This window comes from Fusarium subglutinans, assembly GCF_013396075.1.
Source record: "Fusarium subglutinans strain NRRL 66333 chromosome Unknown NRRL66333_c0000358, whole genome shotgun sequence".
NCBI classification, from domain to species: domain Eukaryota; kingdom Fungi; phylum Ascomycota; class Sordariomycetes; order Hypocreales; family Nectriaceae; genus Fusarium; species Fusarium subglutinans.
This window is the reverse complement of record NW_023502421.1, coordinates 1-27,761: the sequence shown is the minus strand read 5'-3', so window position 1 is coordinate 27,761 and position 27,761 is coordinate 1. Positions and strand designations below refer to the sequence as shown.

General features: G+C 48.7%; 12 protein-coding genes across 12 annotated transcripts; 7 read left to right on the top strand and 5 right to left on the bottom strand.

The window, feature by feature from the left end:
* Nucleotides 1-3,208: 3,208 nt before the first annotated feature.
* FSUBG_13561 (ADA HAT complex component 1) lies at nt 3,209-4,909 on the top strand (the record flags this gene model as incomplete). The annotated part of the gene is made up of 1 exon (XM_036678466.1): nt 3,209-4,909. The coding sequence occupies one exon, from the start codon at nt 3,209-3,211 to the stop codon at nt 4,907-4,909; it is 1,701 nt and encodes a 566-aa protein (XP_036530984.1).
* Nucleotides 4,910-5,835: 926 nt separating this feature from the next.
* Nucleotides 5,836-6,398, bottom strand: FSUBG_13560 (CFEM domain protein; the record flags this gene model as incomplete). The annotated part of the gene is made up of 2 exons (XM_036678465.1): nt 5,836-6,133; nt 6,193-6,398. 2 exons carry the CDS (start codon nt 6,396-6,398, stop codon nt 5,836-5,838), a joined length of 504 nt encoding a protein of 167 aa, XP_036530983.1.
* Nucleotides 6,399-8,380: 1,982 nt separating this feature from the next.
* On the top strand, nt 8,381-10,273 carry FSUBG_13559 (stress p66; the record flags this gene model as incomplete). Its single annotated transcript, XM_036678463.1, has 2 exons — nt 8,381-8,494; nt 8,555-10,273. 2 exons carry the CDS (start codon nt 8,381-8,383, stop codon nt 10,271-10,273), a joined length of 1,833 nt encoding a protein of 610 aa, XP_036530982.1.
* Nucleotides 10,274-10,499: 226 nt separating this feature from the next.
* On the bottom strand, nt 10,500-11,113 carry FSUBG_13558 (beta-1 4-n-acetylglucosaminyltransferase; the record flags this gene model as incomplete). The annotated part of the gene is made up of 3 exons (XM_036678462.1): nt 10,500-10,671; nt 10,720-10,858; nt 10,903-11,113. The coding sequence occupies 3 exons, from the start codon at nt 11,111-11,113 to the stop codon at nt 10,500-10,502; spliced, it is 522 nt and encodes a 173-aa protein (XP_036530981.1).
* Nucleotides 11,114-11,515: 402 nt separating this feature from the next.
* Nucleotides 11,516-13,783, top strand: FSUBG_13557 (37S ribosomal S24 mitochondrial; the record flags this gene model as incomplete). The annotated part of the gene is made up of 4 exons (XM_036678461.1): nt 11,516-12,050; nt 12,101-12,658; nt 13,150-13,218; nt 13,323-13,783. 4 exons carry the CDS (start codon nt 11,516-11,518, stop codon nt 13,781-13,783), a joined length of 1,623 nt encoding a protein of 540 aa, XP_036530980.1.
* Nucleotides 13,784-15,016: 1,233 nt separating this feature from the next.
* On the top strand, nt 15,017-16,685 carry FSUBG_13556 (aldehyde dehydrogenase; the record flags this gene model as incomplete). Its single annotated transcript, XM_036678460.1, has 2 exons — nt 15,017-16,205; nt 16,255-16,685. 2 exons carry the CDS (start codon nt 15,017-15,019, stop codon nt 16,683-16,685), a joined length of 1,620 nt encoding a protein of 539 aa, XP_036530979.1.
* Nucleotides 16,686-17,102: 417 nt separating this feature from the next.
* FSUBG_13555 (exosome complex component RRP4) lies at nt 17,103-18,157 on the bottom strand (the record flags this gene model as incomplete). The annotated part of the gene is made up of 2 exons (XM_036678459.1): nt 17,103-17,931; nt 17,991-18,157. 2 exons carry the CDS (start codon nt 18,155-18,157, stop codon nt 17,103-17,105), a joined length of 996 nt encoding a protein of 331 aa, XP_036530978.1.
* Nucleotides 18,158-18,748: 591 nt separating this feature from the next.
* Nucleotides 18,749-19,099, bottom strand: FSUBG_13554 (uncharacterized protein; the record flags this gene model as incomplete). The annotated part of the gene is made up of 2 exons (XM_036678458.1): nt 18,749-18,930; nt 18,994-19,099. The coding sequence occupies 2 exons, from the start codon at nt 19,097-19,099 to the stop codon at nt 18,749-18,751; spliced, it is 288 nt and encodes a 95-aa protein (XP_036530977.1).
* Nucleotides 19,100-19,336: 237 nt separating this feature from the next.
* On the top strand, nt 19,337-21,073 carry FSUBG_13553 (APM1-AP-1 complex subunit mu1 subunit; the record flags this gene model as incomplete). The annotated part of the gene is made up of 4 exons (XM_036678457.1): nt 19,337-19,384; nt 19,442-19,633; nt 19,743-19,861; nt 19,918-21,073. The coding sequence occupies 4 exons, from the start codon at nt 19,337-19,339 to the stop codon at nt 21,071-21,073; spliced, it is 1,515 nt and encodes a 504-aa protein (XP_036530976.1).
* A 723-nt stretch (nt 21,074-21,796) lies between these two features.
* On the top strand, nt 21,797-23,086 carry FSUBG_13552 (uncharacterized protein; the record flags this gene model as incomplete). Its single annotated transcript, XM_036678456.1, has 1 exon — nt 21,797-23,086. One exon carries the CDS (start codon nt 21,797-21,799, stop codon nt 23,084-23,086), a length of 1,290 nt encoding a protein of 429 aa, XP_036530975.1.
* Nucleotides 23,087-23,692: 606 nt separating this feature from the next.
* FSUBG_13551 (uncharacterized protein) lies at nt 23,693-24,329 on the top strand (the record flags this gene model as incomplete). Its single annotated transcript, XM_036678455.1, has 2 exons — nt 23,693-23,743; nt 23,895-24,329. The coding sequence occupies 2 exons, from the start codon at nt 23,693-23,695 to the stop codon at nt 24,327-24,329; spliced, it is 486 nt and encodes a 161-aa protein (XP_036530974.1).
* A 227-nt stretch (nt 24,330-24,556) lies between these two features.
* Nucleotides 24,557-26,482, bottom strand: FSUBG_13550 (ATPase family; the record flags this gene model as incomplete). Its single annotated transcript, XM_036678454.1, has 1 exon — nt 24,557-26,482. One exon carries the CDS (start codon nt 26,480-26,482, stop codon nt 24,557-24,559), a length of 1,926 nt encoding a protein of 641 aa, XP_036530973.1.
* Nucleotides 26,483-27,761: the final 1,279 nt, after the last annotated feature.

Below are 27,761 nucleotides of genomic sequence, written 5' to 3'. Positions count from 1 at the left end.
CTGGGGGTGGCCGGTTTCCCCGTATCCGACGTTACAGTGATATTATTCATTGGATCAAACGCTTGGCACTTTGTAGCTTGCTTAACACATAATAATTTCCAAGAACCTTTCGTAGGACAATTTGCCAGAATGCACTGCCTAAGGTATCTGGGTAGGAAGTCTGCTTTAGCACCTTCAGAGGGTTCCAGCCATTGGTAAGATATTGGATGAGATACCCATTTCTCTGTCTAGAGGTACTTTTCTTTTACAAGGTGATTTCCTGAACTCAGTACATAATAATAGTAGGCTGTCCCTTTGCAACCAATGGAAACCTTGAAAGCACGTGGCTGCATGCAATGAGACAGCTAACTAAGGCTATTCATCTTTGTGTTGAGGTCTTGAATTCGGCTTATCTGAGACTAACTCTTAGGCACCTCAAGCGAGATACTGTCAACATTACTAAATTCATTCAATCGGCAAATATATAATTACTAAATATCTCACCAATTTATTCATCTCAGAATTCCTCCAACACCTTGGAACAGAAGTGAACAGATGAGTGAGCACTTTACGGCAGCACTCCCTTCTGAAGATGTCATGGATGACGATTTGGACCAGAGTCGCTAGTGGGGCTGAGGGTATGGAGTAGCTCCCCAGGAACTCGAGAGAATCACCTCATCACGCTTCAGAATACCCCATCACCTAGCTTTAATCTGCAGTCTTTGCATGGCATAGACGAAGTTCTCACACAGTACTCACCGGACGATAGTGACCGGATACAGAATACAAGGATTGCAGTGTTATTGATGCTCTCGACTGAAGATATCAAAGAGCTTGCACCAGATTTGTACACAATTAGGCAATGGCCAACCAGAGTGAGGCTTACAAGAGAAAGGCACTCATGTTAAGGTACAACCACAGGACACTATGTAGCACAGTCTAAACGATTACAGCTTGGCTTGCAAGCTAAGTGGAAAATACCTAAGCGAGCTGGTTGGAAGTGGCTGCAGCAACTTATAGAAAGATAGCCCCACAACCTACACACCATCCTGTTCTGTTCTAACCAAATGTGTCTCATTGATGGTTGCATTGTCAGACGTCCAAGACTTGTCCCGAAGTCAAATGTAGGACTAATTGTCCAGATTCAAAACCAGTAGCATGTGATGGGAATAAGAGACGGTTGAGACAGGCACGCGAAGAAAGACTCCAAGGCCCCTAGAGAACGAATGAGCAAGACAGTCCTGTCAAATCTACCTATTCAAGCGAAGTGGTCTTCAGGTAACATGCCTAGCAGCTAGTGTAGCTGCCAAGCGCGAGATAAGATGGATTTGGGTTTGGAACATGCTTTACTATATGGAACATCGAGTTGTTAGGGTTGCAGCCAAATTCTCTGGTTAGAAGTATCTACAGTGGGGTTCTGTACCTGAAAAGGTGTCGTAAAGGACATTCCCAGGCAGCGCCAGGCTCTTCCGGGCTGTTGGTCGAATCACGATTAGGAGTTACTACTTGAGGAGCGCATGAGTATTTGAAACTGCATACGTTGAAGCAGGTGTCTCTACATGTGCAACAGTCTGCACTAGCTCGGACTAGGTTATCGACTGGATCTGGCGGATCTCTTCCTGTCCAAAGTCCTGGGTTAATTGGGCACTCGTTTGTTATCACTGCTAACAAGCCGGCAAGTGACTGGGATCATAGCAGGAGACAGACGGCGAAACTCATCTGAAGGAACAAATAACAGACTTGACCAACACAAACCCATATGTTTCTTTGATTGCTTTATGACATCCTGTCTGCCAGTCTTGGTAGGGATAGCAAGGTACTTGGTAACTAATCAAGTCAGAGTTCAAGATTCGATGTTTCCATTATGCTGACAGGGCTCCAGCTTGCATCGAATCTACCTATTAGTGGATGGTGGTCCTGAGTTTCTGGGCGTCGTACCGCAATCACAATCCCCTGGCTCCTTCCATGCTTGGCTGGCAGCTGGCTGATGGTCCACTTCCCAAGGAGACACAGAAAACCCCAATTTCGCCCCCTGGGTACCCACCAACAACCTGCCAACACTTCTCCCTTGAGTCCTAGGCTTGTTTTAGCCTGCTCGACGGCTTCGCCTCAGGTCTGCTTTTTGTGGGCACTCAGTCGGCCGTTCAATCAAATCAAGTCTCCGGCCGATCGCTCATTCAATCAGGGAGGAAACCCAACACAAGCAGCACCAAAACAAGAGACCGAGACCCAAGCGTCACTCTCGGGTACTGGCTGTGAAGGACTGAGCTCTGAGGTGTTGAGGTGCTCCCATCACGCACTGCAGTGACTGCACCACCCACTTTCTCCTTCTTCCAGTTTGACTTTATCCCCATTTCCCTCGAGTCGTGTCAGACTCCAGCAACAGAAGGCTTCAATTCCACTCGTACTTCTGTACTTTCACTTCCCCCTCGACGCACCTTCCCTCCCATGTTTTATCGATTTTCCTCCTCTTCGCACCTTCTTTTGCGCTTGCACCCCCGTTTTCCCACCTTTCTCTTCGCTCCCGCTGCTTCACTACCACAACCCACCTAATCTTCCCTCTTACACGCTCTCCCATCTCATCTCGTCTCGTCTCCCTCCCTCTTCATTCACAACACACTCTCCCTCTCAAAGAAAACACTTCTTTGTTTGCTGTCTCTCAGAGGCCACAGAGTCGAGGCTTTCGCTAGCGCTCGATCACTTGTTTTTTTACCTCTCTTCCGGCACATTGTCGCTCTGAGTACTTGTCGTTACTGTCGCTGGTTGACCCAAACTCCTCTTTGGTTCTGGCCTGTTCTGAGGGCCACATCATCGAACCCCTTTGCGCCCGACTCCTATTGTCCGATCCGCAAGCCTACTTTCCAATTACGTCAGCCTTAACTGCGCCACATACCTCACAAATCTGGCACCCGCTCCATAATTTTCACCTGTCTCCAAATCCACACACAGCTGCTGCCTGTAGCATCCATACAAAAGCTCGCTACGGCCCTTCCGTCGTGACTTTTTGGTCTTCTCCTTGACTTCTTGTCGAGGTATCCTCATGTTTCGGTTCTGGACATCTGAATCAAGGGGAAGTGACAAGACGCTGCCGGCAACACCACCAATCACAGACATACTGAAGCCATTTCAGTCACCTCTGTTGCCAAAAAGGAAGATATTAGGGTCGCCCGAGGCGCAGCCTCCCAAACGGAGACGGCCAAGCGTGTATGGCGCTGATGAAACTTCCGATATGAACGTGTCTATGAAGCGCGCCAAGATAGACCTAGATGTAATAGGCGACGGTTTCTCAGCATCCGGCCCGAACCTACAAGAAAGTCCTACGGCCTCTAGTTTGGACGATGCCCGGGATGAGATTCGCCATCAGTTTGGTCTTGAAATTTTGCTAAAGCATGACGAACTTCGGCTCATTAACCAGGAACTCGCGAAATGCCAGGTTGCTCTGGAGCAGCTCAGACGTTGTCATCTCATCCCATACCCCGTGAATTGCCCAACTCCTGAACAGATGCTGAATATCAGTGCCGGAAAGGGACTTGCTATTCAGACGCGTCCGGGGGAAGCTGTGCCAAGGTGGGCACCCCCATTTGGTGTCGTCGATGGTCCATATGCCAGACACTATGCCAAGTGGCTTATTCCTGATCCTTCATTTGATGGCATACAGCCCGAGTGGCATTTTACTCCAGAAGCCTCACGCGCGAGAGCTTCGTTTGCTGAAGGGCGGACGACAAGAAATAGCTTTACCGAATCTGGAACTTTGCTCAAGGCCCGTTCAGGCCGTGGAGCTGGGAGCCAGAAGTTACAGTCTTTGTCAAGCGGCTATCCTCAACCAAAAGACAAGGCTGGCCCATGTATCTTGAAGCGCGCCGATGGGAAGACGGTAAAGTTGGTATGTCTTGATTGCAACCGGGAGAACTTTTCAAGTACTCAGGGATTTATCAACCACTGCCGTATTGCTCATAAGAGGGACTTCAAGAGCCACGAGGAAGCAGCCGTGCAGAGCGGTCATCCAATCGAAGTTTTAGAAGGGGGGGTTGTTGGAGAGGAGAAGGCGCCTGCACCAACCGCGCCAACTCTGACTTCCACTTCTGTGCATCCATTTGCCCAACCTGATATAACCGAACAGCAGGCATACATTGCGCTCAGATCAAGAATCGCCGATTCGCTTAGGCTTTATCACCAAGGCAAGCTGCCTGGCGTCACTCATATCCCTTCGCTTCATGGCAAACCCCGTGGGCGTGAAGTGCAAATGACTGGCTCTGTCGCAGGAGCTTCGGATGTGCCCTTTCTCTCACATCTCCTGCAAAGTCGGAAGTTCGACGGCAACCTGCGTGAACTGGTTGCAGATGCAAAGACAAAGATCGCACTTGACGAGATGACTTCCGGTGAAGAGTCGGAACCTGCTGAGACATCACTGGACGAGATAGAACTGGGTGATCCGTCTACTGTGCGGAAACCAGTCGTTATGCGCGTCCCCGCAAAGGCTACTCATTCTCCAACTGTTATGGCCGCGTCAGTCCATTCAGCCAGTAGCAAAGGCCGTGCACCCCCAATCGCTTTCAAGACGTCTGCAAACTGCGGATCGCGTAATGCGAATCCCGTGCTTTCAGATGAAGATTTGGACATGGAAGATGTTGACATGAGCCCCAGTACCATGGTCAGCAACAATGCGCCTTCCCTTGTTAGTGATGATGGAGAGTACGATGATACGGATGATGGCTCCTCTGTTTCTGGCACAAGTGATCATCTCGAAACCGAGTCAGTGTCGGATGTGGAAGAAATCACGTTGGATGACGACCAGGATTCGCGCTCACTGCGTCGGGGATCCAGTGGCGCATCAGGCGCCGTAAGACTTCGTAAGGAAGACCCCAAACATGTTACTCTGATGACGCCGGTCAAGAGTAACGCCAGGGAACGAAGGTCGCGTAAACTCTGAACTATTGAAACATAGCATCTACACGTTGTGTGCCGATCTTCCCATTCATCATTGCCAACGCCGTACAGTCACAAACCATTGGATTCGCCTTTCTTCTTGAACCACCAATTTTCACCCATATATTTTTTTAGTCAATATCTTACGAACAACCACTGGGACCAGGTCACGATTGAGAAACGACAACTGCTTGGTTTCAGTTTGTCATAAACGAAAATTGAGGCTATTGGGGGCGCTTGTGGGATTACAGTACGGGAAACATGCGATCTTGTTTGAATTAGAGAATTACGTATATTCACTGAGGCGCTACGGAACGGGACTTATTATTGGAATGCAGTTTGGTTGTTGCACCTCTGTTTTGTTTTCGTTGTTAGTATGTTGAGCGATTATCCCAAGACAAGAAGGGACATGTACGATCGAAATAGCTATATCAAGATTTTAGTTCCAAGCAGTTTCGCCTGTTTGCAACGTGATTGCTCAGTGTGAAAGCACGATGAAATGGACCAAAAGCCTACGTCGCAACTCTTTTCCGAGGCCTACCAAGACTCGCAAATTGGTCGTTCAGCCCAGAAACAGTCATCTTTACCCCTGATTACTTTTCTATATAAGGTATGAGATGCTGAGGATATCCCTGCGAATACATGATGGCCCGCCCAATCGGATTAAGCAATGAATGTTATCTCCAATTAAGGTTAGAGGCAAAGCGTACTGTAGTGTAGATCTTAGAATGATGTTCAACAAAGCACATACTTAGTAGGTTATCCGTACATGAAACTCAGATCAACTGGCTAAGATGATTTGCCTAGCCGAGTATATATTAATGAATTAGGTTATTACTTAGATAGTTCATCGATGGCACGCTTTTCGGCCGTAAGCTCAGACCAAATCAAACTCCTCCATGTTACTCATAAACCATGTCCAATATGTTATTACAGAATAGCGGCGACTACACCGGCGACGGCGAGAAGAACACCAGCGGTGTTGCGTGCCTTGTCGGCAGCATTGTTGGTGTTCTCGGCGCTGGCAGCAGACTCAGTAGCAGAGCTGGTCGCGTCAGGGGCATCGGAACCAGTGGCGGTAGCATCTGATGCGTCAGCTGTCGCTGTAGAAGAGCTGGTCTTGGTGGCCTTGGTTGCAGTGCCATAGAGAGAGGCCTGCTGGCAGTTGACCTGGACCTGGCTCTGGGCGGAGCTGGCACGAGAGTCGTCTGGGCAGTTGTTGAAGCATCTGGAGGTAGATGTTAGATGCCAAGTTCAGCTCAAGAGGTATAGGCATGCTTCACTTACGTAGCAACAGCCTCATATGCAGCACAGAGACAGTCCCAATCGTTAGACTTGCAGTCCTGAACCTTTGCGTTCTCGGTCTCGAGACATCTCTTGACAATGTACTCAGCCTCGCACTCGCTAGAGGCAGAGGGAGCAGCGCCAGAGTCAGTCGAGGACTGGGCGGAAGCCGCAGCAGCAAAGAGAGCGAGGGACCAAAGGAACTTCATGATGACAATTACGTGAGGTCGACGTTTGAGGATGGAGTAGGAAGAATTGGAGAATGCAGAGTAGGTTAAGGAGAAAAGACGGGTCCTGGCACAGGGAGATCAAGAGCAGATATATACATAAACTGAGGAGTCCGAGGCGTTTTTAATCACACCGGCGAGTACGGGGGATATTAGCAACAGGGTCTTGTTTAGCATCGTGCCGTATGGGCATGGGTAAGGATGCTCTGCCGTCCCACCCCCAGGCGAGACCAATGCGCCCCCATAACAGGTATGAACTGACTATACATGGCATGGGCTCCCGTAGCTGACAGGGGCTGCTCAGGTTTTGTTCAAGGATTTGGGTTGGAGATAGAGTGTTGAGGGGGACAAAAGGCTGAATGCATGTTGGCGTTTGGTGTCTTTTTGTATTATTAGTGGCTTAAGCTTGGACAAGCTCTGTTTTTGCCGAACAAGGTACCTTGTATATTTGTTATTACTGAAGCTCATTTCACCGACATATTCCAACCGATGCTCAGTCACATATGATGAATGTCTTTGAAATCGTGGCGGTCAACAGGATTCGCACGATTCAGTCCAAATCCATTGATTTCTACGATTTCGGCAGGGTTGCTAGCCAGCGTTGGATCCTTGTGCCTGTAGTTATTGTTCGGTCTGTTTTCCTCCAACGGGAGACTTTGAAGCTGCTGCTATCCCTAGCTTTTGCTCCGGGAGATGTCCCTGCATGGAGATGGGGGAGACGACTAGCGTGCTTTCAGGGGGCAAGGAGGCTGAACCAGTGCGATGTTGTGCGGCGTTATGATGTGTTATGCAGTTCATGAGTGGTTGGAATCTATGGATTGGGTAGTTATTTTTGTCTGCACAAGTGCAACATCGTATGTCCTTTTCTCATGGTGTGAGTTCAGTTGCCCAGTCAGACACAACCGTGTGTATCTTGACGTGTTGTTTGGTGAACTTATTACAGCTCAGATTCCTTGAGTTTTATGTCAGATGGCTAATTGTTTGGTATAGAGCAGTACTCAAATCGAGCAATGCAGACTAAAACTTAGTGGTGATGCCACGATATAAACAGACCCAGCCTTCGATGACAGGTGTCGTGCATATGAATGCCTCGATCGTCTCGTATTTCTTTAGTACAACCTGCACGAGTACCCTGTATCATATCGGGGAATAAGATGGGGGCCCAGAATGTGCCACTTACATTAAGAACGTGATGGATCACACAAGCATAAACATAAAGTAGCCAGCAATCGTATCCAAATAAAGTATATGCTCTTTCTGGCTAGGACACTGGAGTAATGCAACCTTGAGCTTCCATATTCTAGCTTGCACTGACGAGGTGATGGCCCTTTTTACACCATTTAATGCCCGGGCCATCGGCTGTTGCTGCAAAACCAAATCATCTGAATAGACATGATATTGATACTTGATGCCTAGAGGTTTGGGACAGAGGAGAGACCGCTTCTGTCGTCATGGCCCTATTTGTGTGTGGCTTCTCATTATTGCCTGGAGTAGGCAGACGTCAAGCAGCGTGAAAGTAGCCGATCTCATATAGTTGAGTTAGCAGCTTGATAAATATCCATTTTTTGGTTGACTGTATGTCATGAAGACCAGTGACACGGAGGTTTATGGCAAGGAAAAGGATCGCCTGCTGAAGCAGTGGCCATACGTCAAAATGTAATATTCAAAGTTTGATATCGCAATAATGAAATCGACTTTTTACGGAGTAGTAACTATTCACTACTAACCCAACGTTAGACTGTTCATTCATTCTGAACACCTACCTAGGCAAGGTGCCCCACACTAGCTTGTTGACGTGCGTAGAAGTGCCCCTCCAAACAAGAAACGTTTCCCCCACGTTTACAATAACTTCGCAACAGAATTCAAGGTTTTATACGGGTGCATCTTCTCATCTGTCTCGCATACTTTGTTCTCTCTATCTTCCAGGAGCACAATTATACCTCATAACCGCTGCTGCCTCCGTCATGGCTTCTCCATCCATCACTCTCGACCGCATCCTTGCGGCAGTCCCAGTCACAAACCGTGGTCAGCCAACTCAGATCTCGGCCGACTCCAAGGGTCAACGGATAGCTTATCCTGTATGATCTTCCCTCTGCCAGAAGACTACATTCTGTAGATGATGTCTCTGACCCATGTAGTGCGGAAAATCCATATTTGTTCGCTCCATCGACAACCCTTCGGACGCAAAGGAATACACCGGCCACACCGCCCCTACAACCGTTGCTCGATTTGCTCCTAATGGCTTCAAGGTCGCCAGTGGTGACTCAAGCGGAATGCTCAAGGTGTGGGAGCCAGAGTCTATCGAGAGTACCAGGGGCGAATACGGAATCATCTCTGGTCGTCTGAACGATATTGCCTGGGACGGCGAGTCGCAACGTGTTATTGCTGTTGGCGATGGTCGCGAGCAATTCGGTCGCTGCATTACAGCTGATAGCGGCAACTCAGTTGGTGAGATCATCGGTCACTCCAAGTCCGTCAATGCCGTCGCAATGAAACCTCAACGCCCTTTCCGTGCAGCTACGGTTGGCGACGATGGCAACATGGTCTTCTATCATGGAGCCCCATACAAGTTCAACAACAAGAGCGCTCAACATACCGGTTTTGTTCTGGGCGCTGCTTATTCTCCCGATGGAAGCTCTTTGGTTACAGTTGGTGCCGACAAGAGGATACAGCTCTACGATGGGAAGACGGGTGAGCCCACCAAAGAGATTGGGCAGGGTGAGCACTCGGGAAGTATCTTTGCCGTATCATGGTCTCCAGATGGCAAGAAGTTCGTCACCGCTAGTGCTGATCAAACTGTAAAGCTTTGGGATGTCGACTCAGGCAGCGTCATCCAAACCTGGAAGTTTGGAGATGATGTCAGCGTGGTTGACCAGCAAGTTGGTGTTGTGTTTGTTCCTGGCCGCAGCGACGGCCTCATCATCAGCCTCAGCCTTGCAGGCAACCTCGCGTACTTGACTGAGGGCAAGCCGGAACCTGTCCGCGTTGTATATGGTCACGGAAAGAGCATAACTGCATTGTCAGCTGGGTCTGACGGAAAGGGTGCTGACCTCTGGTCTGGCAGCTTTGACGGCCGGGTATGTCACTGGGACGTTAATTCAGGGACTGCTACAGTTGCCGATGGCCAAGCACATACAAACCAGGTTGCTCAGTTTGCCACTGCTGATGGCAAAGTACTCAGTGCTGGTTGGGATGATACTCTCAGGATTGTTGACGAGTCGGCCAAGACCTTCTTGGGCACTTCCATCAAGCTACAAGCACAGCCTAAAGGTGTAAGTGCGGCGAACGGACTTGTCTATGTCGCGACTTACTCTGGTGTCTCCGTGTACTCTGGCGAGAAGCTGGTCAGCGAGCAGTCTTTTGACTTTACCCCTGGTGCTATTGCGGCATCCGGATCGTTCGTTGCCATCGGAGCCAACGAAAACTGTGTCCGCATTTACAACGCCAGTTCAAATGGTAAGCTCGAAGAAGTCAAGTCGCTGAGTAACCCAACTGGAACTATCTCTGTGCTTGCTTTTTCCAAGGATGGCTCGCATCTAGCCGCTGGAAACAGTGTCGGAAAGATCTATGTTTACAGCGCTGGGAGCTGGGAACTGGTCGCAGACCGCTGGTCTGCTCACACTGCCCGAGTAACAGCTATTGCCTGGGACGACACAGGCGCCTACGCTGCCAGTGGTAGCCTCGATACAAACGTCTTTATCTGGTGTCTTGAAAAGAGGAACCAGGGTAAGCGAATCAAGGCTGCTAACGCTCACAAAGACGGCGTCAATGGGGTTGCCTGGGTCGAGGGTGGCAGAGTTGCTAGTGCTGGAGGGGATGCCAACGTAAAGATCTGGAAGGTTCAGAATTTGCCTTGAACAAGATATATTCTACACCCGGCGAGTGTTTTCCCACCCGGGCGGCACGGGAAACAGAGTTTACATTAGATAGATGCACCTTTTGACAAGCTGTGCGAGAATAGATACGCCTAAACACCAAACACATGCCTCCCTTCCAAATCGAAACGTATATACATCTCCTCTCTTTGTCAAGTGATCCGTTGTCCGATCAGAGGCCCACCGTGCGCTTGAGGATGTTAAAGCCCTAATCATGCACCATCGTGGCGTTCTGTTCTTTGGCGACCTCTTCAGGGGCGAGATCCCACAAGCGAAGCCTCTTGGGCTGTTGGGAGGGGATAACGTGTGGAGGCCAACGAGTCTTGTTCTCCTCCCAGAGAAGTCCCACCTTATGGATAGCATCTTCAAGATCCTCGGCACTATCCAGTATGAGAAGAAGGCTCGGTTGAAGGTCTCGGTTTACATACCTTCCAGAGCTCATGATTGCATACCCCTCCTTGGAGAGATGTTTGGCCATCTCAGTCTGGTGATCGTTCAAAAGCTGTACGTTTGGTACCACGATTAGAGGCAACCCCATCTTCCACGCATCAAGAATTGTCCCAGTACCTGGGATATGTAAGTTCAAGTCATGAGATATACGTTCGACTTACCAGCGTGGGATATCACGAGGCCAAGTTGTCTTTTGCCATCAGCCTCCTTGCATAGAGACATTTCCTCCTTCATGAGATTTTTTTTGGAAGCAAACAGGTCGATAGATAGACCCGATGGAATTTTATCTTTGCGATCGGCAAGTTGTTTGCTCGCCCAAGCAAGGTCAGGGCCGCATTGCACGCGCAGTTGAGTGAAACTCTGTGAATGCATGTATTGCCAGAAACTTGGCTGAAGTACCGATTCAACAAGTTTTCCAAACCCCGTGGTTGCACCGACCGTGACGAGACACACGCGGCCAATATGAGGCCCCTCCATATCCGGAAGAAAATCGGTAGAGGAGAAAGAAAGTCAGATAAGTTGTTGGTTCTAAGTCTTGAAACTATACCACGCTTCTGCAATAGGGTAGGTAGGTCGGTCGGTCGGTTCGTGTAAGAGGTAGCAATGGCGGTTAATTATCGGAACCTGGTCAACTCCAGTTAAGCTTGGTGGTGCAGCCAAATTTTTGAAAGCCCGCCAACCCACCTTTTGAGACGGACGACAATTCGACCCTGGCATTGCCTTCTTGGACGAATTGCAATGGCTTCAGTATCAATAGCCACAAGGCTATGCGCCATGGCCTGCCGTCGGGCCCCTCGAATACAACAAATCCCCCGGCCTCAGCAGCTTATCCGCCCAAAGCCGCATGCTCAACGGGCATTTACCACCTCGACGATACGATGGGCACGCGAGGAGGAACAACGCCAGGACGACGCTGAAGAGGAAGATTTCGGTCCTATAGAGCTGAAGAAGCTGGAGGCTGCGTTGGCTGAGGCTTCTACACCGGAGGGGCTGAAGCAATTGGATCAGCTGGCCAAAGAGAATGGTTATAATTCCATTGACCACTACTTGAAAAACGAGCTGGAATGGCACCCTGGCTGGGCGTCGGAGGATAGGTCAGTGTTGGAGGATATCACAAGAGACGACAAGGGTGAAAGGCCCAATAAACAGTCATTCTGGTTCGACGAGGAGGACCCCGAAACCAATACCGAAGAACTCGAGGAATTCGACGAGGACGACATAACATCTATGGCTCATGGCAAGCTTGACGAAATTCGAGACATGCGACAGTACGCACGACTGGCAGTATGGGAGTTGCCTCTTCTTTCAAGTGAGTGCGACTGAAATTGACAAAACACGTCTATACTGATACTATAACAGAGTATGCCAAGCCCTTCGTCCCTCCTAGCGATAACCAGGTTCTGCGATGGCGGTACACTTCTTATATGGGCGAATTCCACCCTGCGGAGAAAAAGGTAGTGGTGCAGTTCGCCCCCGATGACCTGAAGCTCACACCAGTTCAAACCGAGAAGCTTAAAAAGCTAGCTGGCCCTCGCTACAACCCTGAGACAGAAATCATCAAAATGAGCAGTGATAGCTTTGAGCACCAAGCACAGAACAAGCGCTACCTCTCCAATCTAGTTGACGACCTCATTGCTGCGGCCAAAGACCCCAAGGACACATTTGAGGATATCCCTCTGGATACCCGACATCATAAGATTCAGCCCAAGCCGCAATTCCCTAAGGAGTGGCGCATGTCTCCTGAGCGCCGTGAACAGCTTGATGCCCACCGCCAGCGCTTAGCGATAGAAGACGCCAAAATCGCCGAGAGCGGTCGGCTGATCGATGGGACACAGGCTATCGAGGAGTACCTGACCAAGAGGGTCACCGAGGACCAGAAGAAGGCCAAGATCGCGGAGCTTGTGCCTGCAACACCCAGTAAGAGTGCTGGCGGTAGCCGTGCAAGGAGATGAGAAATAAATAGATAAACCCTCAGATGTTTAACGTGGGATGATATGTATTATACGTACGCTGAAATAGGCGGAGCATGTACAACTGCAAGTGTATATATAAGCGGATATTAACAAAAGGCGCACGGATATTAAGCCGTGGCAGGCGATTTTGAGTCAACTTCTCAGAGTGCACATGGAGCGAATGTGGAGTGAACACCCAGTTTAGGAGGATGTTCGTGATCGAAATGCCTGGCAGCCAACCTTATTGAAGCAATAGACTCATGTCATTTCATCACGCAAGTTCAGGCTGCTGACTAAGAGCATCATGACTGCCAAGCAATTATGAGGAAACATATGATGGACTTCCATCTAAGTAAACAACCTCGTATTTTTGTTATTGAAAAAAGCGTCGTTCATTACTCGCTTTCCTCAAGAAAAAACAACCTAGGACAAAAGGTGACCTACTACACGATGCAGACGGAACACCTGGTCAATATTATTATTCTTGGAGCTCCGGCCTCTGGGAAGAAGAGCTTCATACGGAGAGTGAGTTGACTTAGTGCAAAAAGACGTACAGACACGGCAGCGTTGATGTCCGTTCTTACGATAATGAGAGAGCACTTGCTGAGCACGATACCAGTATTGTCAAGATGTCTTCACAGACTTGTACGATCCCATTACCGAAACATCCGGGGACCGGCGTCTGGCAAACATCTCTGGCATCCCGACCATCATCAACCTTGAGCGCATCCCATCAACATTTATTCAATCTGCTCCCGAGTCCCGCCGCATAGCAACGGAAGCGGATGCTCTAATTCTGCTATACGACGGCGCCTCCATCGAGAGCCTGGAAGAGCTTCGGCGCATACGGCTCCAAGTGCTGGCTCCGCACTTGGGAGAAGCGGCGCCACCCACGGCCGTGGTTGCTGGCAAGGCCGATGGCGCGGAGGCCGCGGGGAGCGTATGGGAGCGGGGGTTAGGAGAGGGGAGGGAACTGTCGGTGTTGCTAGGGGCTAAGTTTGGGGTTGTGTCAGCACTTTGGGGAGATGGGGTCAAGGATGTAGTAGAGGAGCTGGCGGCGAGGGTCTTGGAAAGGAAGGGGGTAGAATAAGACCTGTTGACGGGAGCAGGATCATAAGGGAAGTTGTCACGAGAAGCTCAAAGTGAGGTTATCACCACCTTAAAAGGTGGGCCCGGATCGGGCTGCTTCTGACAACAGAGCAACAAAAGGATGAAGATCATGACAGTTTGAAAATGCTGGTGTACCGTAATTGATGGGCAAAGCCCAAAAAGTACCCTATGCCAATTTCAGACCTACTATGCGAGATGTGCGTTAGTTATAGGTTATATCCGTAAGTAGGTGGCAATGTGTTACACTAAAGGTTTGGAGTACGGAGTAACACAGCAGCAGTAACGTCAAGTATCAACTTAATTCGAGCCGTGCATACCTAATCGAAGAAACTAATGATAATATTAATGTCTACTGTATTTATTGTAAGTCAGGAATAAAGGACTGGTCCAAAATGCTATTGAAAGAACTACCTACTGACTGAACTCATGAGAGAATCGGCCGTCGGGCTAGCACTAGTTAAACAGGCGGGCGTACCTGAAGCAGGGCTGGTGGCTCTTTAGAGTGTCCAGGAGAGGACCCAATTGCGCGCGGGCACCGACTGGTAAGGCAATGCAAATGATCGTCATTGTCATCCATTGTACCAGCCAGTTCATCCCATCCCATACTACAACCTCAAGCTCTTGACGCAACTGTGCCTCGGCATGATTCAGCACGTGGATGTGGATGGGCTGCCGAGGGAGGCGATCCGGGGTTCGATACAACGAGCCCCTCACTTGCATCCCCTGGAATTGATTGTCCTGGCTCCTTTATATTCTTTATCACGTCGTGTCTACCCAGTTAGATAGTCTTTGACATCAGCAACTGGTTCGGTCGTGTTTAAGGTCTATGACTGCTACATTGTGAGACTGCGCAGAAATATTGGTGGAATACTCCTCCTAGAGCTGACGAATCCGCCCAATCTCGACTTCTACCTACTAAGGTACTTACCTAGGCAAGGTAACCTGATTAATTAGGAGAGGGCCTGTATCAACGCATTCTCAAACTCATCAACACAAAAACTTGCAAATTTTTCTTCAACTGAAAACGTCCCCATTACTTTCTCAGACAAAGAATTGTCTTTTACGCATCATACAAGCAAGCCACATCTCGGGATCTCATACATCGTCCCCAACGCGCGACATTGACCAAAGCACAGGCAGTAGTGGCGTCAGCACTTAATCTATCCCTCCAACCAACCACATTTCAACATCACTCACTCACTCGCTCATCAACATGGCTGATAAAAATTCATCCTATACCATTGCTCCTTTGGAGCACACGCCTCTCGATGAGATCGCCGCCAAGGTCGATCTCGTGAGGAAGACCTTCAGATCGGGCCGCACCAAAGACATGGAGTTTCGCATGAAACAGATTCGCAAGTTGTACTGGGCCATCGTCGACAACACTGAACTGATGCAGGATGCTCTCATCAAAGATCTTCGCAAGTGCAAGTACGAGGCCGTTCTGGCCGAGATTGATTGGTGCAAGCAAGAATGTATCGACATGGTCAACAACATGGAAAAATGGCTACGCGACGAGCCTGTCCCCAATGTTCCTTTGCAGTTCCGTGCCATGAAGCACCGCACTCGCTTCGAGCCACTCGGTGTTGTGCTCAACATTGGATCCTTCAACTTCCCTTTCCAGCTCAACCTCCCTGTTGTCATTGGCGCGATCGCTTGCGGTAACTGTGTTGTTCTCAAGGCCTCTGAATCATCTCCCAACTGCGCCATGGTGCTCAAGAAGATCTTTGACGAGTCCCTGGACCCCGAATGTTTCACATATGTCAATGGTGCTTTGCCCGAGACTCAACTTCTGCTCGAGCAGAAGTTCGACAAGATTTGCTTCACTGGTGGCAAGGCAGTCGGCAAGATTATCGCCCAGAAGGCTGCCGAGACCTTGACTCCTGTGCTTCTCGAGCTCGGTGGTCTGAACCCGGCCTTTGTTACCAAGCACGCCAACCTCAAATTGGCCGCCAGACGACTGCTGTGGCAGAAGTCTCTCAATGCAGGCCAGGTTTGCATGTCTCACAACTACATCCTCGTCGAGCGAAGTGTTCTTTCTCAATTCCTGGGGGAGCTCAACAACCAGATGCGCACCTTCTTCCCCCAAGGCGCCAAAAACAGCCCTGACCTTTGCCGCATCGTCAATGCTGGCCACTTCAACCGCCTCAGGAAGATGCTTGATGGCACCAACGGCAAGATCGTCCTCGGTGGCTCTATGGACGAATCTGCCCTCTTCATGGAGCCAACGGCGGTGCTTGTTGACGACATCAACGACAGTATGATGACCCAAGAGGCGTTTGGCCCCATTTTCGCAATGATGGCAGTCGATTCCCTCGACCAGGCCATCGACATTGCCAATACAGTTGACCCGACACCTCTCTCTCTTAGCGCTTTTGGAAGCAAGGCCGAGAACAATAAGAGTACGTTGACCTCACCAATATTTTTGACAGTATACCTAACGCGTTACAGTTCTGGATAATGTTACCTCTGGCGGCGCCACATGTAACGATGCCTTCTTCCACTCTCAGATCCCACAGTCTCCCCTGGGAGGTGTTGGCCAGTCTGGAATGGGCAACTATCATGGCATCTACTCTATCAGAACCTTTAGCCATCAGCGTACCATCGCCGAAGTCCCTTACTGGGCTGACTTCCTCTTTCGCGTTCGATACATGCCATACCAGTGGCCCGTTATGAATCGAATGAAGGCTGTTTCCGATGCAAAGCCTAACTTTGATCGCAACGGTAACAAAACCAAGGGAATTACATACTTCCTTGCGCTGGTCCTCGGTCTCGGATCAAAGAAGTCCAAAGGCGCTCTTCTCAGGTGGGCCGTCCTTGTGGTTGCAGCCGCCATACTGGAAGCAAAGAAAGGTGTTCTGAGCCAATTGCTCACACGATAATCATATAGTTAATTCCTCCCTCTCATTGGCCAGTCATATAACACGAGGAGACCTTGCTAAAACAAGAGGGCTCCCTGAGATGAGATTCGGTGGTCTAACACTGTTTGCTGAGAAAAGGAAAGCAGTCACGGTGGTAATTGGAGTGGAGGATACCCTCGTATGTACGGTTACATGTAAAATGATCAATAGTTCTACCTTGGTTTCTGTTAAGCATCATAGCGACATCTATACTCTCTGAAGTACATCCTAATGCACCTGATGAAGGTGTTGATGATTCGAACTGAATAAAATAAAAACTTGATATTGCGCGACACTTGGACTCCATGTCTAGTAAAACTAGGTAGAGGTTGGTTGTGGTATCTTGTATTAGATTGCCAAAAGGCCAGAGAATTTTTGAATAGGTACTATATATAAGCATTAACGGCCAGTCAAAACGGCTGCCAGGTGCTGTCCCTTGTTGCCTCCCAGATACAGGTCGTCATCAGTAGTATCACGGACCATATCCACTGCCTCACTGTATCCTCTGGTCACTGTATCTTCATCCACCTTGAGCCCGTTCTCAACAAGAGCCAGGATGACGCTGCGGATTCGCGCAATCTCGCGCACGGTCGACACTTCCATGGGATCATTCTGACTTGAGTAGACCTTGCTGCTAACATTCTCCTCCATACGATTGATGCCCGCTGCCTCAGCGGCCGGGTCGCTTTCTATGTGTTTGCTGATCCAAATGTATCCATTCACACCAAGAAGGACATCGACCTTGCCGCCGGCGTTGGCTACATCCATTGTCCAGACCTGTCTCTTGGATCGAACGACACCACCGCCACCGCCGGTGCCAGTGACAGCGACGAAGACACCGTTGCGAAGCTTACCATACTTCAAACTGCGGGTGTGGAGACTTGCGGCGCCGTCTTGGTGCAGCTGCTGGACTTCTGCGACAACAAGATCTCCTTCGGCGAAGAAACTGCGAATTTGAAGCTCATCGGTCTCGGTACGCTTGCGCAGAATACCACCAGGTAAGTTGATGGCTGAGATTTGTAGAATGGCAAGCTGAGACGCGGCTACATCGACACGCCACCGTTTGGCCTGAACTTCAACGATCCGACCAACAACCAAGTCACCAATTTCGGGGGTGTAACGGGCTCGGAGAGGCCGCACAGAGAGCAGCTTGTTTGTCTTTGTGAGGGTACCAGCAAGAGAAGATTTGATAGACGATGATCCAGACGGGACGTAAGTCCCATGTCCACTAGAGAAGAAAAGTTAGTGACGTAGATAATTGTGAGGTTTGACGCGCTGAAAGCTTACCGCATCCATTGGGCATTTGAAGTTATCTCAGCGCCTGGAGTGAGAATGTCGTCAACCACAACACCAGCGCCGCCTTCTGAGTCGGAATCAGAGTCGGAGTTTGCAGCTGCAACAGCCTGTGGCCTCCGAGGCGTGGGAGGCTGAGGGCTGAGGATTGTGATAGGCATGGTGAGATGGCAAAGCAAGGTATGAGCTGGCTGTTGTGGTCAGATGACCGTATACAGGCTTTGAAGAGGTCTTTCAATGTGTGATATTCGGATGCAACAATGTATTATGTAGTTTCTGGGTGGTAAGCCTTTCGGTCTCTGTCGTCGCTTTGGAAGTTGATGAATGAGTTTGGTTAAAGATCGGACGGATGTGGGGCTTTCATGTTGAGATTTTAGTGTTTTACGACACAGCACAGCAGCTTATACGGAGCTCCAGTGACATAACGTCAACCCATCAATAACACAACTGTAATTTGGGAAACTGATACTGGGGTTTTGTTCGGCTACTTGGGATTTTTATTTTTTGATTACTGATTTGGGAAGATTGGCATATGCGTAGTACGCGTTCAGTATCGCAGGCAGGCTAGGCGACAAAACAAGCACCCGACCTCTTGCTTAATATAGTATTAATACATGATGTTCTGACAGAAAATAGCTGGGGAGCTAGAGCTGGCTGCAGTGAGCCGCACCGGGAGCTATTGTACAAGGGGATGCGTAGTACTGGTAGAATTGAGATGATTTCGCTGCATGATTCGTATTGTATATCGTTGATTACTTGAAAGCTCGCCAAAGTCCCATCCACACCAGAGCAAGCGAAATAGATGTGATTCCAAACTTGCGACTTCTCATACCGAATGGCGATTTGCTCCGTAGGATCAGCTCTTTTTGCTTATCAAGCTGTGACATTCCGGAAAAGTAGCTGTAAGCTCCAAGGCCAAAGAATGCGCTGCTTCCTATCATCATATTAGGTTATTCTGAGTTGCAAGAATCGCAACAGCCAAATTCTAAGAACTGACCAACGACTTTGCAAGGCAAACAATCATCTCCTCTGTCCTGTCGCAGGATATTTTCAAGCTTCTCTGGCTTCTCAAGAGCCTGAACTGTCGGTATTTTGTCAGACATTTTGGGCGTTTTCGTACGAACTGGTGCTTGAATTAATCACTACACAAGGTTGAGGCCGCGTGATAGCAAACTTTGATTGGGCAGATGAACTTCGGGCAGTTTGCTGAGTCATCCTTGTCTAGGGTCTTAAACTTTGGTGTGAGTTTCGTCATTGCTTGGACTGTCGTTGGCGCAAAGCGAAAGCTACCTACTATACCTACCTTGCCTAACGCACTGACTTCGAGGGAGGTCATCACCATGAACGGAGTTATTGAGGCACTTCACATTTACGATGAATACCGGCACGTCTCATAGAAGTGTTTGAACGACAATTCACCCTACTTATCTAACGTTTTGCCGCAGAAACCCTATTCTATCGCATACCTACGCAGGGAGGCCGTTGTCAGCAACTCATCTCCTGCCCCTCTACCTAGAACACACTCTACCGCGACCGAACCTGATTTACCTCCCCAATACGAGCCCCCCGACGCTCGCCTTCAGTCTGACGCACGCGAACCTCTTATTCCTTGCTACATCGTCGACCGAAATCGAACCGTTGCTAGTCTTTGAGTTCCTACACCGTATAATAGATGCATTCGAGGATTTTCTTGGCGCGCCACTTCTGGCCGTCAAGATCGAGAATAATTACGACATAGTTGCACAGCTCTTAACAGAGATGTGTGACGCAGGTACGATAAGCACAACAGAACCGAATGCCCTACGTGAAGTGGTAGAGCAGGAAGGCTGGGTTGGAAAACTACTGGGAAGTATTAATCTTCCAGGGTCAGTGAACCGTTGAGCCCTTTGGAAAACCGGTCTTTGAGCTAACCTCTGGCCAGAAAAGCTCCTCTGGGCGCCAATTTTTCGAATTCAAGCACACCATCCATTCTGCCCTCGAACTCAACCGCTTTACCGTGGAGGCGAGCCAACGTACGGCACACGTCCAATGAGATGTATGCCGACATCGTCGAAACTTTGTCAGTAACACTTGCTCCGTCAGGAAGACCTCTTGCTGCCTTTGCCAATGGAACGATCGCATTCACTTCAAAGGTATCAGGTATTCCTGATATTACGCTTAATATCACTAGCCCATCAGGAAAACACAACCTCGGGGGCATTATGGAACTACCAGTGTTCCACCCGTGCGTGCGGCTCAACCGATGGAAAGAGAGACCAGGCGAACTCAGCTTCATTCCACCTGATGGAAGATTTATCTTGGCTGGATATGAAGTTGATTTACTGCCCTTTTCAAGTGGGAAGAGTGGAAGTCTTAGCTCCAACAACCTCAAGTTACCGATTAATATGGAAGTAAAAACAGGACTAGGTGCAACAGGGTCTGATTTCGAAGTCCGATTACAGGTCAACAAGATTCCTGCAGCACCTTCGCCGGCACCATCAGGACTGGGAAGAGGCGGCAGTGGAGGTCGATTAGGCGGACCTCATCCTGGATCGCCAGGAGCACCTTTGATGGATGACCTCACTGTGACCATCCCACTCCCAGCAGATGTCAGGAACCTATCTGAGATCCGGCCTAGCAAGGGGGATGCCAGCTTTAATCCGGGAGAGAAGGTCTTGGAATGGTACATTCCCGCAAAGGAGCTGTCAGTCGGAACAAGCTACTTTGGACTCAGAGGCACTGTGGTGGGACCACTGGCAGAGGAGGGTGATGGGGGATTCGATCCTAACGGATTTGGATTTGGAACAGACTACACATTTGACGGGCCATATCAGAGCGTTCCTGTTGCCAAGGCGGCACAGAACCCGGAGAGCACAGGCGATGACAAGGACGCCAAGAAGATCGCACAGAACAAAATCCTGATGCCAACATCGGCCTCAGTAAGCTTCTCGGTCAAAGGATGGTTGGCAAGTGGTCTGAAGGTCGAGAGTATTCAACTCGACACACGCAAGAGTAAGGGTCTGGGAGATAGTGTCAAGCCATACAAGGGTGTCAAATACTTGACAATCAGCAAGGGAGGTGTGGAGATACGATGTTAATGAAGGAGACGAGACGGGGGAACACAAACATGAACATACCGCATACATAGACTTAAGATGCGGTGCTGAGCCAGGTGTGTCTTGTACTTGCGGGCCAATAGGAGAAGAGGTAGAAGTTATGACAAAAGCAAAAAGAACGTACCTGTTGCATAAGGGTGAACATGCGTATATCTGTATGTAACGGCTCGTTGCCGCGGGAGTGAAAGGGAAATTTAGGAAGTATCACCTCGGAGAGGCTCCCAAGTAGCGACGGAGCTCCGAAGCCGCATGAGGTCGGGGCATCGGCTCTAAGTGTGGGGGCAGTCCCGGAACCCCAAGCATCACGCAACGGATAATGCGATCGCGATGTGATTGGATGGACGAAGGGGAAACCCGTCCCGATGATTGTCATGACAATTCAAGAACTCCCCCAATTCCGAGGAATCAGTACGTACCCCGTCCCACTAACATTACCCCGACGTCACGCAAACTCCCGAACCCCAGACCTAGACCGAGAAGACTAGGTAGGAGGGCCCAAAGCCTGGGGCCCCCAAAGGGTGATCAGTCTCGTGGGTTTGGTCTGGGACCTGGGACTGATTTCTTATTTCGCCGATTGCAAGTAGGGATGCTCTTTCTCCTCCCGTAGCGCTTTTGTGTGCCACTTGCCTACGCATTTGACCTCAGCATGAGATCTTCACTTTGTCCATCCTGACCTCTATCTTCTGCCCCGCCGCTCAGACGGCAATGGACAAGCTCGCGATGTCCACGATGCGGTGCTGTCGCACTTACACAATAGCTACTCATATTCGCTCTCCTGTTTTCCCACAACGCTCAAGTCGACCGTCATTACAGGCTTTGCAGCAGCAACAACAACCAAAGCATCAAGTGTCACAACAAAGATGGCGTTCTACACATCGCGGCGGCACCAGAACAGCCCTATTCTTCCCTGGCCAGGGTGTTCAGCGGGTTGGCATGCTGAATCCATGGCTCGAGGCTTTCCCTTCGACGGCATCGCAATTACGAGACGAGATCGACGAATACATGGGTTACAAGCTCTCCGACATCATTCAGAATGGGCCATCAAAGCTTCTTACTGAGACACCCAATGCGCAACCGGCCATCATGGCTACGTCCATCTTCATCCTACGTATCCTAGAACGCGAATTCAACTTCAGAGTCACCGACCACTTCGATGTGACACTAGGGCACTCACTTGGTGAGTTTGCTGCTGTCGTCGCGGGTGGTTATATCTCCTTCCAGGACAGTTTACACCTCGTTCGTAAACGGGCAGAGGCAATGTCGGACGCCACGAAACATGCAATTGAAAAGTATGGTGGCGAGTATGGCATGGTGGCAGTTATATCCCACCCGGAACACATGGACAGCCTGATTCAGGCCATTCGAGAGTTTGTCGGCATCTCAGCTGAAGACCAGGCCGACCTGCCACCGATTGAACAAGTTTTGATAGCCAACATAAACAGCAAGAATCAGATTGTACTGAGTGGAAATATTGAGCGTATAAAGACGCTTATCGCCCACGTCCGTCAATTCCTTGGCTACGATCCGCGCGCCGTCCGTCTCAAAGCCGACAGTCCCTTTCACAGTCCCATCATGCAACCAGCCGTCACTGTAATGCGCCAGCTTCTAGAAGAACCCAGCAGGGTAGAGGGTCGCGAAAAGGAGGACGTCGTGACATTCCCAGGCAAACTACCCATCGTGAGCAACGTATCTGCGCGGCCAGTCTGCTGTAAGAAAGAACTCAAGGATTTGTTGGCCCGCGGTTGTCTGGATACGGTTCGTTGGTGGGATAGCATCAAATACCTAGATCAAGAGGCGCGCATACGACGATGGGTGGGCGTCGGACCTGGAAAAGTCGGCCGCAATCTTGTCGGAAAAGAGGTTGGCATGCGCGGCAAGGACCTTGTGAAGGGAGGGGGCGTATGGGCTATCACGGATCCATCTGAGGTTGAGGAGGTCCTAAGAGGGCTTGAAGATACGGCGAATCTCATGGAAGACGATGAGTATTCAGAGTAAAAGCACGAGCTTGGTTGCGCCAGGTATACAAGAGACGGCTGATCAAGCCTCGAGTGAGTCGTCACACAGTTCTTTATTGGGAACTATTCACTACCTATTATGAATTTGGGGTGTATGTTAATAGGGTGGGATATGCTGCATCAAGCAAGCGGTTATGAATTTTCACGATTGTTGAATTGTTTTGACAGCATGAACATACGGATGCCAGGGCAGTGCTATATACGTGGCTGAAAGCCGTATTCAGCTTAAGTGCCTATACCATGAATAATAGACATATATCCGTACGGATAATGGTTTCTTAAGTTGATGGCCGGTTTCAGACAATTGAACTAAAGAGAGACATTCCAGCCTCCAGCCGCCTCATCATGCTTCCAGCTTGTGACTATAACTATAATAGACATTTCCAGTATCGAGATCAGAAATGAATCTCACATTGACTACAATCTGAATGTTCATTTCCCTCGCAGACTGTTCACTATGTTGACTTTAGAGACTGGTGGGGATTACAAGTTAAGGCTGTCCGCAGGCACCAAGCGAGCATGGAGGCTCCCACTAAGCCGAGCTTCCTCTTTCAACCTTCATCTTCGCCAACAAGCTGTAATAACCATGTCCACCGCAATACCTTCAATCGCCTGCCTAGGCGTTATCGGCCGAAATGTGAGTATAAAACACCAAATTGCTATAGTTCTCACTGAATATCCGCTGACGCCGCCATGGCTACACACAGAACAACCCCCTCCATATCTCGATCTTCCCCTCGCTCGATCCAGTAACAAATACGTTCGCTCCGATTCGCACACCTCTCCAGTTCTCCCTCCTACTCTCTTCCACCATCGATGTCTTTGATCTGCGCGCAAAGACCAACGCAGTCTCAGGGGTTGGCCTCTCGGGAGACTTTGGGCTTCTCCACGCTGTCGATGACCGCCTTGCTGCCTACGGCTTCGAGACCAACACGGGCGTCCGAATGGTTTGTCTTGTCGACATGCGCGGTCGGCGTGTCGATGGCAACGCCCCGGTAGCTGCAAGTCGGGGCGCTGCTGCAGGCCTACGCGACGCTGAGCTTAAGCCCGTGTTTCGCGCCATGCAGCATGCATATGTCAAGTTGTTACAGAACCCATTTTATGACCCGGATGAGCATGCTCCCCTAGGCGGGAGAGGCGGCAAGAAGATTACAAGTCGCAAGTTTGCTGATGACATGAAGAGGATAGGGGAGGGCTGGACCCCAGGCGTGACAAACCTCTAAGCTGAACTCGGATTGGATTAGGTAGTGTATGAGTAGACCAAGCAAGATACAGGTGCATGGCGTTTTGGAGTCTGGCATAACGGTATATCCGGTCATAGACTACCTACTTAGATATTGCTCTTGTATTGGCAACTGATTTTCCATGGAATGAGTTATGTCTGTTTGTTTTCAAGGAACTATGTGCACTATATGCTTGCTTCTCTATTATTCAGCTAGGTGGTGTTGCTCTACGTTCTCCTGTCGGAGTTCCTGAGATCCTCGACCCTCCATTTTGATAACCCAGCCATCTCATCAACCTCCAAACTTTGGCCCATGCCTTCATTCTCGCTCAGCCGCTTAGCGCCGATCTTATGTTCAAAGCGCTGTGCGACTTCGCCTCCCTCCCAGTGCCGAGCCTCGACAGGTAGCGGTTGCCACCAGTCTCCTGTCCTGGCATGCCACTGTGCGCTACACAGTTCCCATAGACGAGAGATTGCTCGCTTATACGCGAAACGCTCATCCTCTCCAGTAAAAGCACTGGTGTTTGCGAAATCAACCGCCTTTTTCTGTAATCCAAAATCAGAGTCCTGGTCGGGATCATATGAGGAGGTGCTCGACTTGGTGTCGTAATAAGCAACATTTGGTCGGAATGGAGACATTTGATCTTGATAGACTTCGGCAATTGTTTCGGATATGAGGTTGTCTGGCTCAGTTGCGCTGTTTGTCTTCTCAATCGCGGGGGTTTTCATCTTTGGGAAGAAGAGAGTATCTGGTGGGTTTTCAGCTCGGATTATCAGTTTGCAGCGAGCTTCGTATAGGGCATCCAATAGCGTGATGAAACGCCGAGCTTCATTCTTCTTTGCATGTGTGAGAATGGGAACATTATCAATAATGAAGGTATGGTAAGTAGAGGCCATTGTTATGTAATCTGCTGGGCCGAATGTTTCCACGAGGCTTTCAAAATCCCATAATACGTAGCCGTTGTAGTGTCGAGGGGTGTGTACCTGTCGACCATATACCACTATGATCGATGGCTCCCATGGCACTGGTTGAGGCCCCGTCCACGCCACAGCCGTCTCGACTCGTTCTCGCCATTGGCCCTGTTCGTCTTTGGATAGACAATAGTTGACTGGCTTCTTGGTTCCAGACTCAGACTTGTGATGGGTAAGCAGTTCTTGCATGCCAGCTTCACCGCCAGCTTCACCTTCGACAGCATCTCCAGTCACAGCTGGCGGACTGATCGTTTCCTCCTTTCTTCTCCAATCTCTAGCTCCTTCCATTTGCCAAAAGTCGCATCTAGCCTTTAAAACTTCAAGGAAGTTTGCGAAGTCGCTGGTAGATCCATATAGCTCCCCTCGGGCCCGAACTGCACTGCCAAAGAACTTGCGAATCAGCCCCCTTGTTGGTGCGGGCGTGTAATCAACTCCAATGGCATTTTGAAGCTCCTCCGGCATACGATTAGAGGATGCGATAAGTACACCGCCAAGCTGAAAGAACGAGATGAAAAGATGGCTGAGAATCTTGCTAGCTGCTTTATCAGGCAATTGAAATTCATCAAGAAAGAGAATTGGGGATTCGTCGACCAGCTTTTTTGCCATCCATAAGATGGAATAGTCTGTTTCACATGCACCAACTCCGGAAGTTGTCTTTCGATGCTGCTCGAGTTGTGAAATGGTGTACAGCATAAATGTATTGAAGTGCCACCTCCTCTTCCGCTCAGTTGGTAGGCCGTCAGCGAGTAAGTCAAGGAGCATTGACTTTCCAGTACCAACTTCGCCTGATAAGAATAATCCCCGAGGCGAGTCTATCTCGATGGCAGACTCATGGTTTGTGAGTGTCCGTGTCAAAGCGAGACTCTCTTTTCCTTCGGGTGTTGAGAGGAGGTGCCTGAACAGTGGGTTCCGCCATATTGAGTGATTCCGTAATGCGAGGATATTTTTACTATCGTCTTGTGCTTCTTCCTCGGGCTTTGCCTCTGTAAGGCGGGCTACTTGACTCAGGCGCTGACGATACTCTGCCTGGGGGGAGTAGTCTTTGATTCGGTTGTATATCTTGTGTAAGTGCCGTGCGAGCCTATGCTGAGATGGGTCAGGGGCGTAAAGACCAGCAGCGACATGAGCCTGGTACTTGACGAGTGGATCAGTTATGACTACCGCCGTGGAAAACCGTCTCATTTTCAGGTTATTATCAGCCCGTCACCATGAACGTTGAATGATGAGCTAATAAGTAGATGGATCTAGCGTGTTGGGCACAGGGTAGGCATGTAACAGCACTCTTCGCCGCCCACGTGATTTCGCTGGAGATCAAGTTTAAAATGGTTGGTGTAGACGTTGGTAGAGGGATTATATCTGGTAATTGTACGGTGGGGTGAAGATGAAACCGTTGGATGTTATGCTGTGTGGCGAATGTTGAATTTCACGATCATCTATTCGACTTGGCCGTTATCAGATCAGAAAAGCCATGTGCATCATCGACTCAAGTTTAGGTGCCTTACCCTAGAGTTATAAGAGACATGTCCAGGACGGTATATTACATATATTCCACAAAGCTCCAAGCATGGGTACATACACTAAAAACATAAGACCCTAACAGTACCTATATACTACAAGATTTATTAAATAATCCCACCATAGCCAGTCCAAAACACAGTCCAGCTTTATGAAAAAATACAATTATGCAAACCCTACCCGTAAGACTATCTGCAATCTGCCTAAACTCTAGCATACTTACTACTTGTAGATCTAACTAAAAGGGAGCCCTACTTAAAGAGTAGGTAGTAAAATTATAAGATAAGGGTAAAATTATAAAATAAGCCTTTACTCTGCCTAGTTATAATTCTATAATTTTTATTACTTTAAACTAAAAATTTTAATAATATTTCTAAGTATTATTTAGTTAAATTATATACCTAAAAATATTTTCTTTACTAAACCTTTAAAATAAGTAATCTTTATAATTTTAGCCTTACTATAATAGCTATATATATAATCTTAATCTTATAATCTTACTACTATAATACTAAATATAAGCCTTTTATAATCTACATTACTGCTAAGAGATATAAAGCTTTAAAGACTTTTATTAGTTATTATTTTAAGTTAATAAAGCTATTTAAAAAGCCTGCTTTTAGTAATAATAGTATTAGCTACCTAAGGAATCTTAATAAGGCTAAGAAGCATGCTATAGTTATATATATTATTTAGCTTAAAAGAGTAAGTTTTCTTTATAATTAGTAACTTATTAAAAAAGCAGTAAATAAGCTAAAGGTATTATAAATGCCTTTAATAGGCTTTATTAGTAATAGCTAGTATAAAAGATTTTTTTAAGATAATTTATAGCTTAAAAAGAAAAAGTTAGTTTAAGCTTTTAACTATAAATAAGTAAGATTTAAAGCTAAAGATATTTCTAATCTTAAGAAATTCTATATTAACCTTAGTATAGTTATAAATAAAA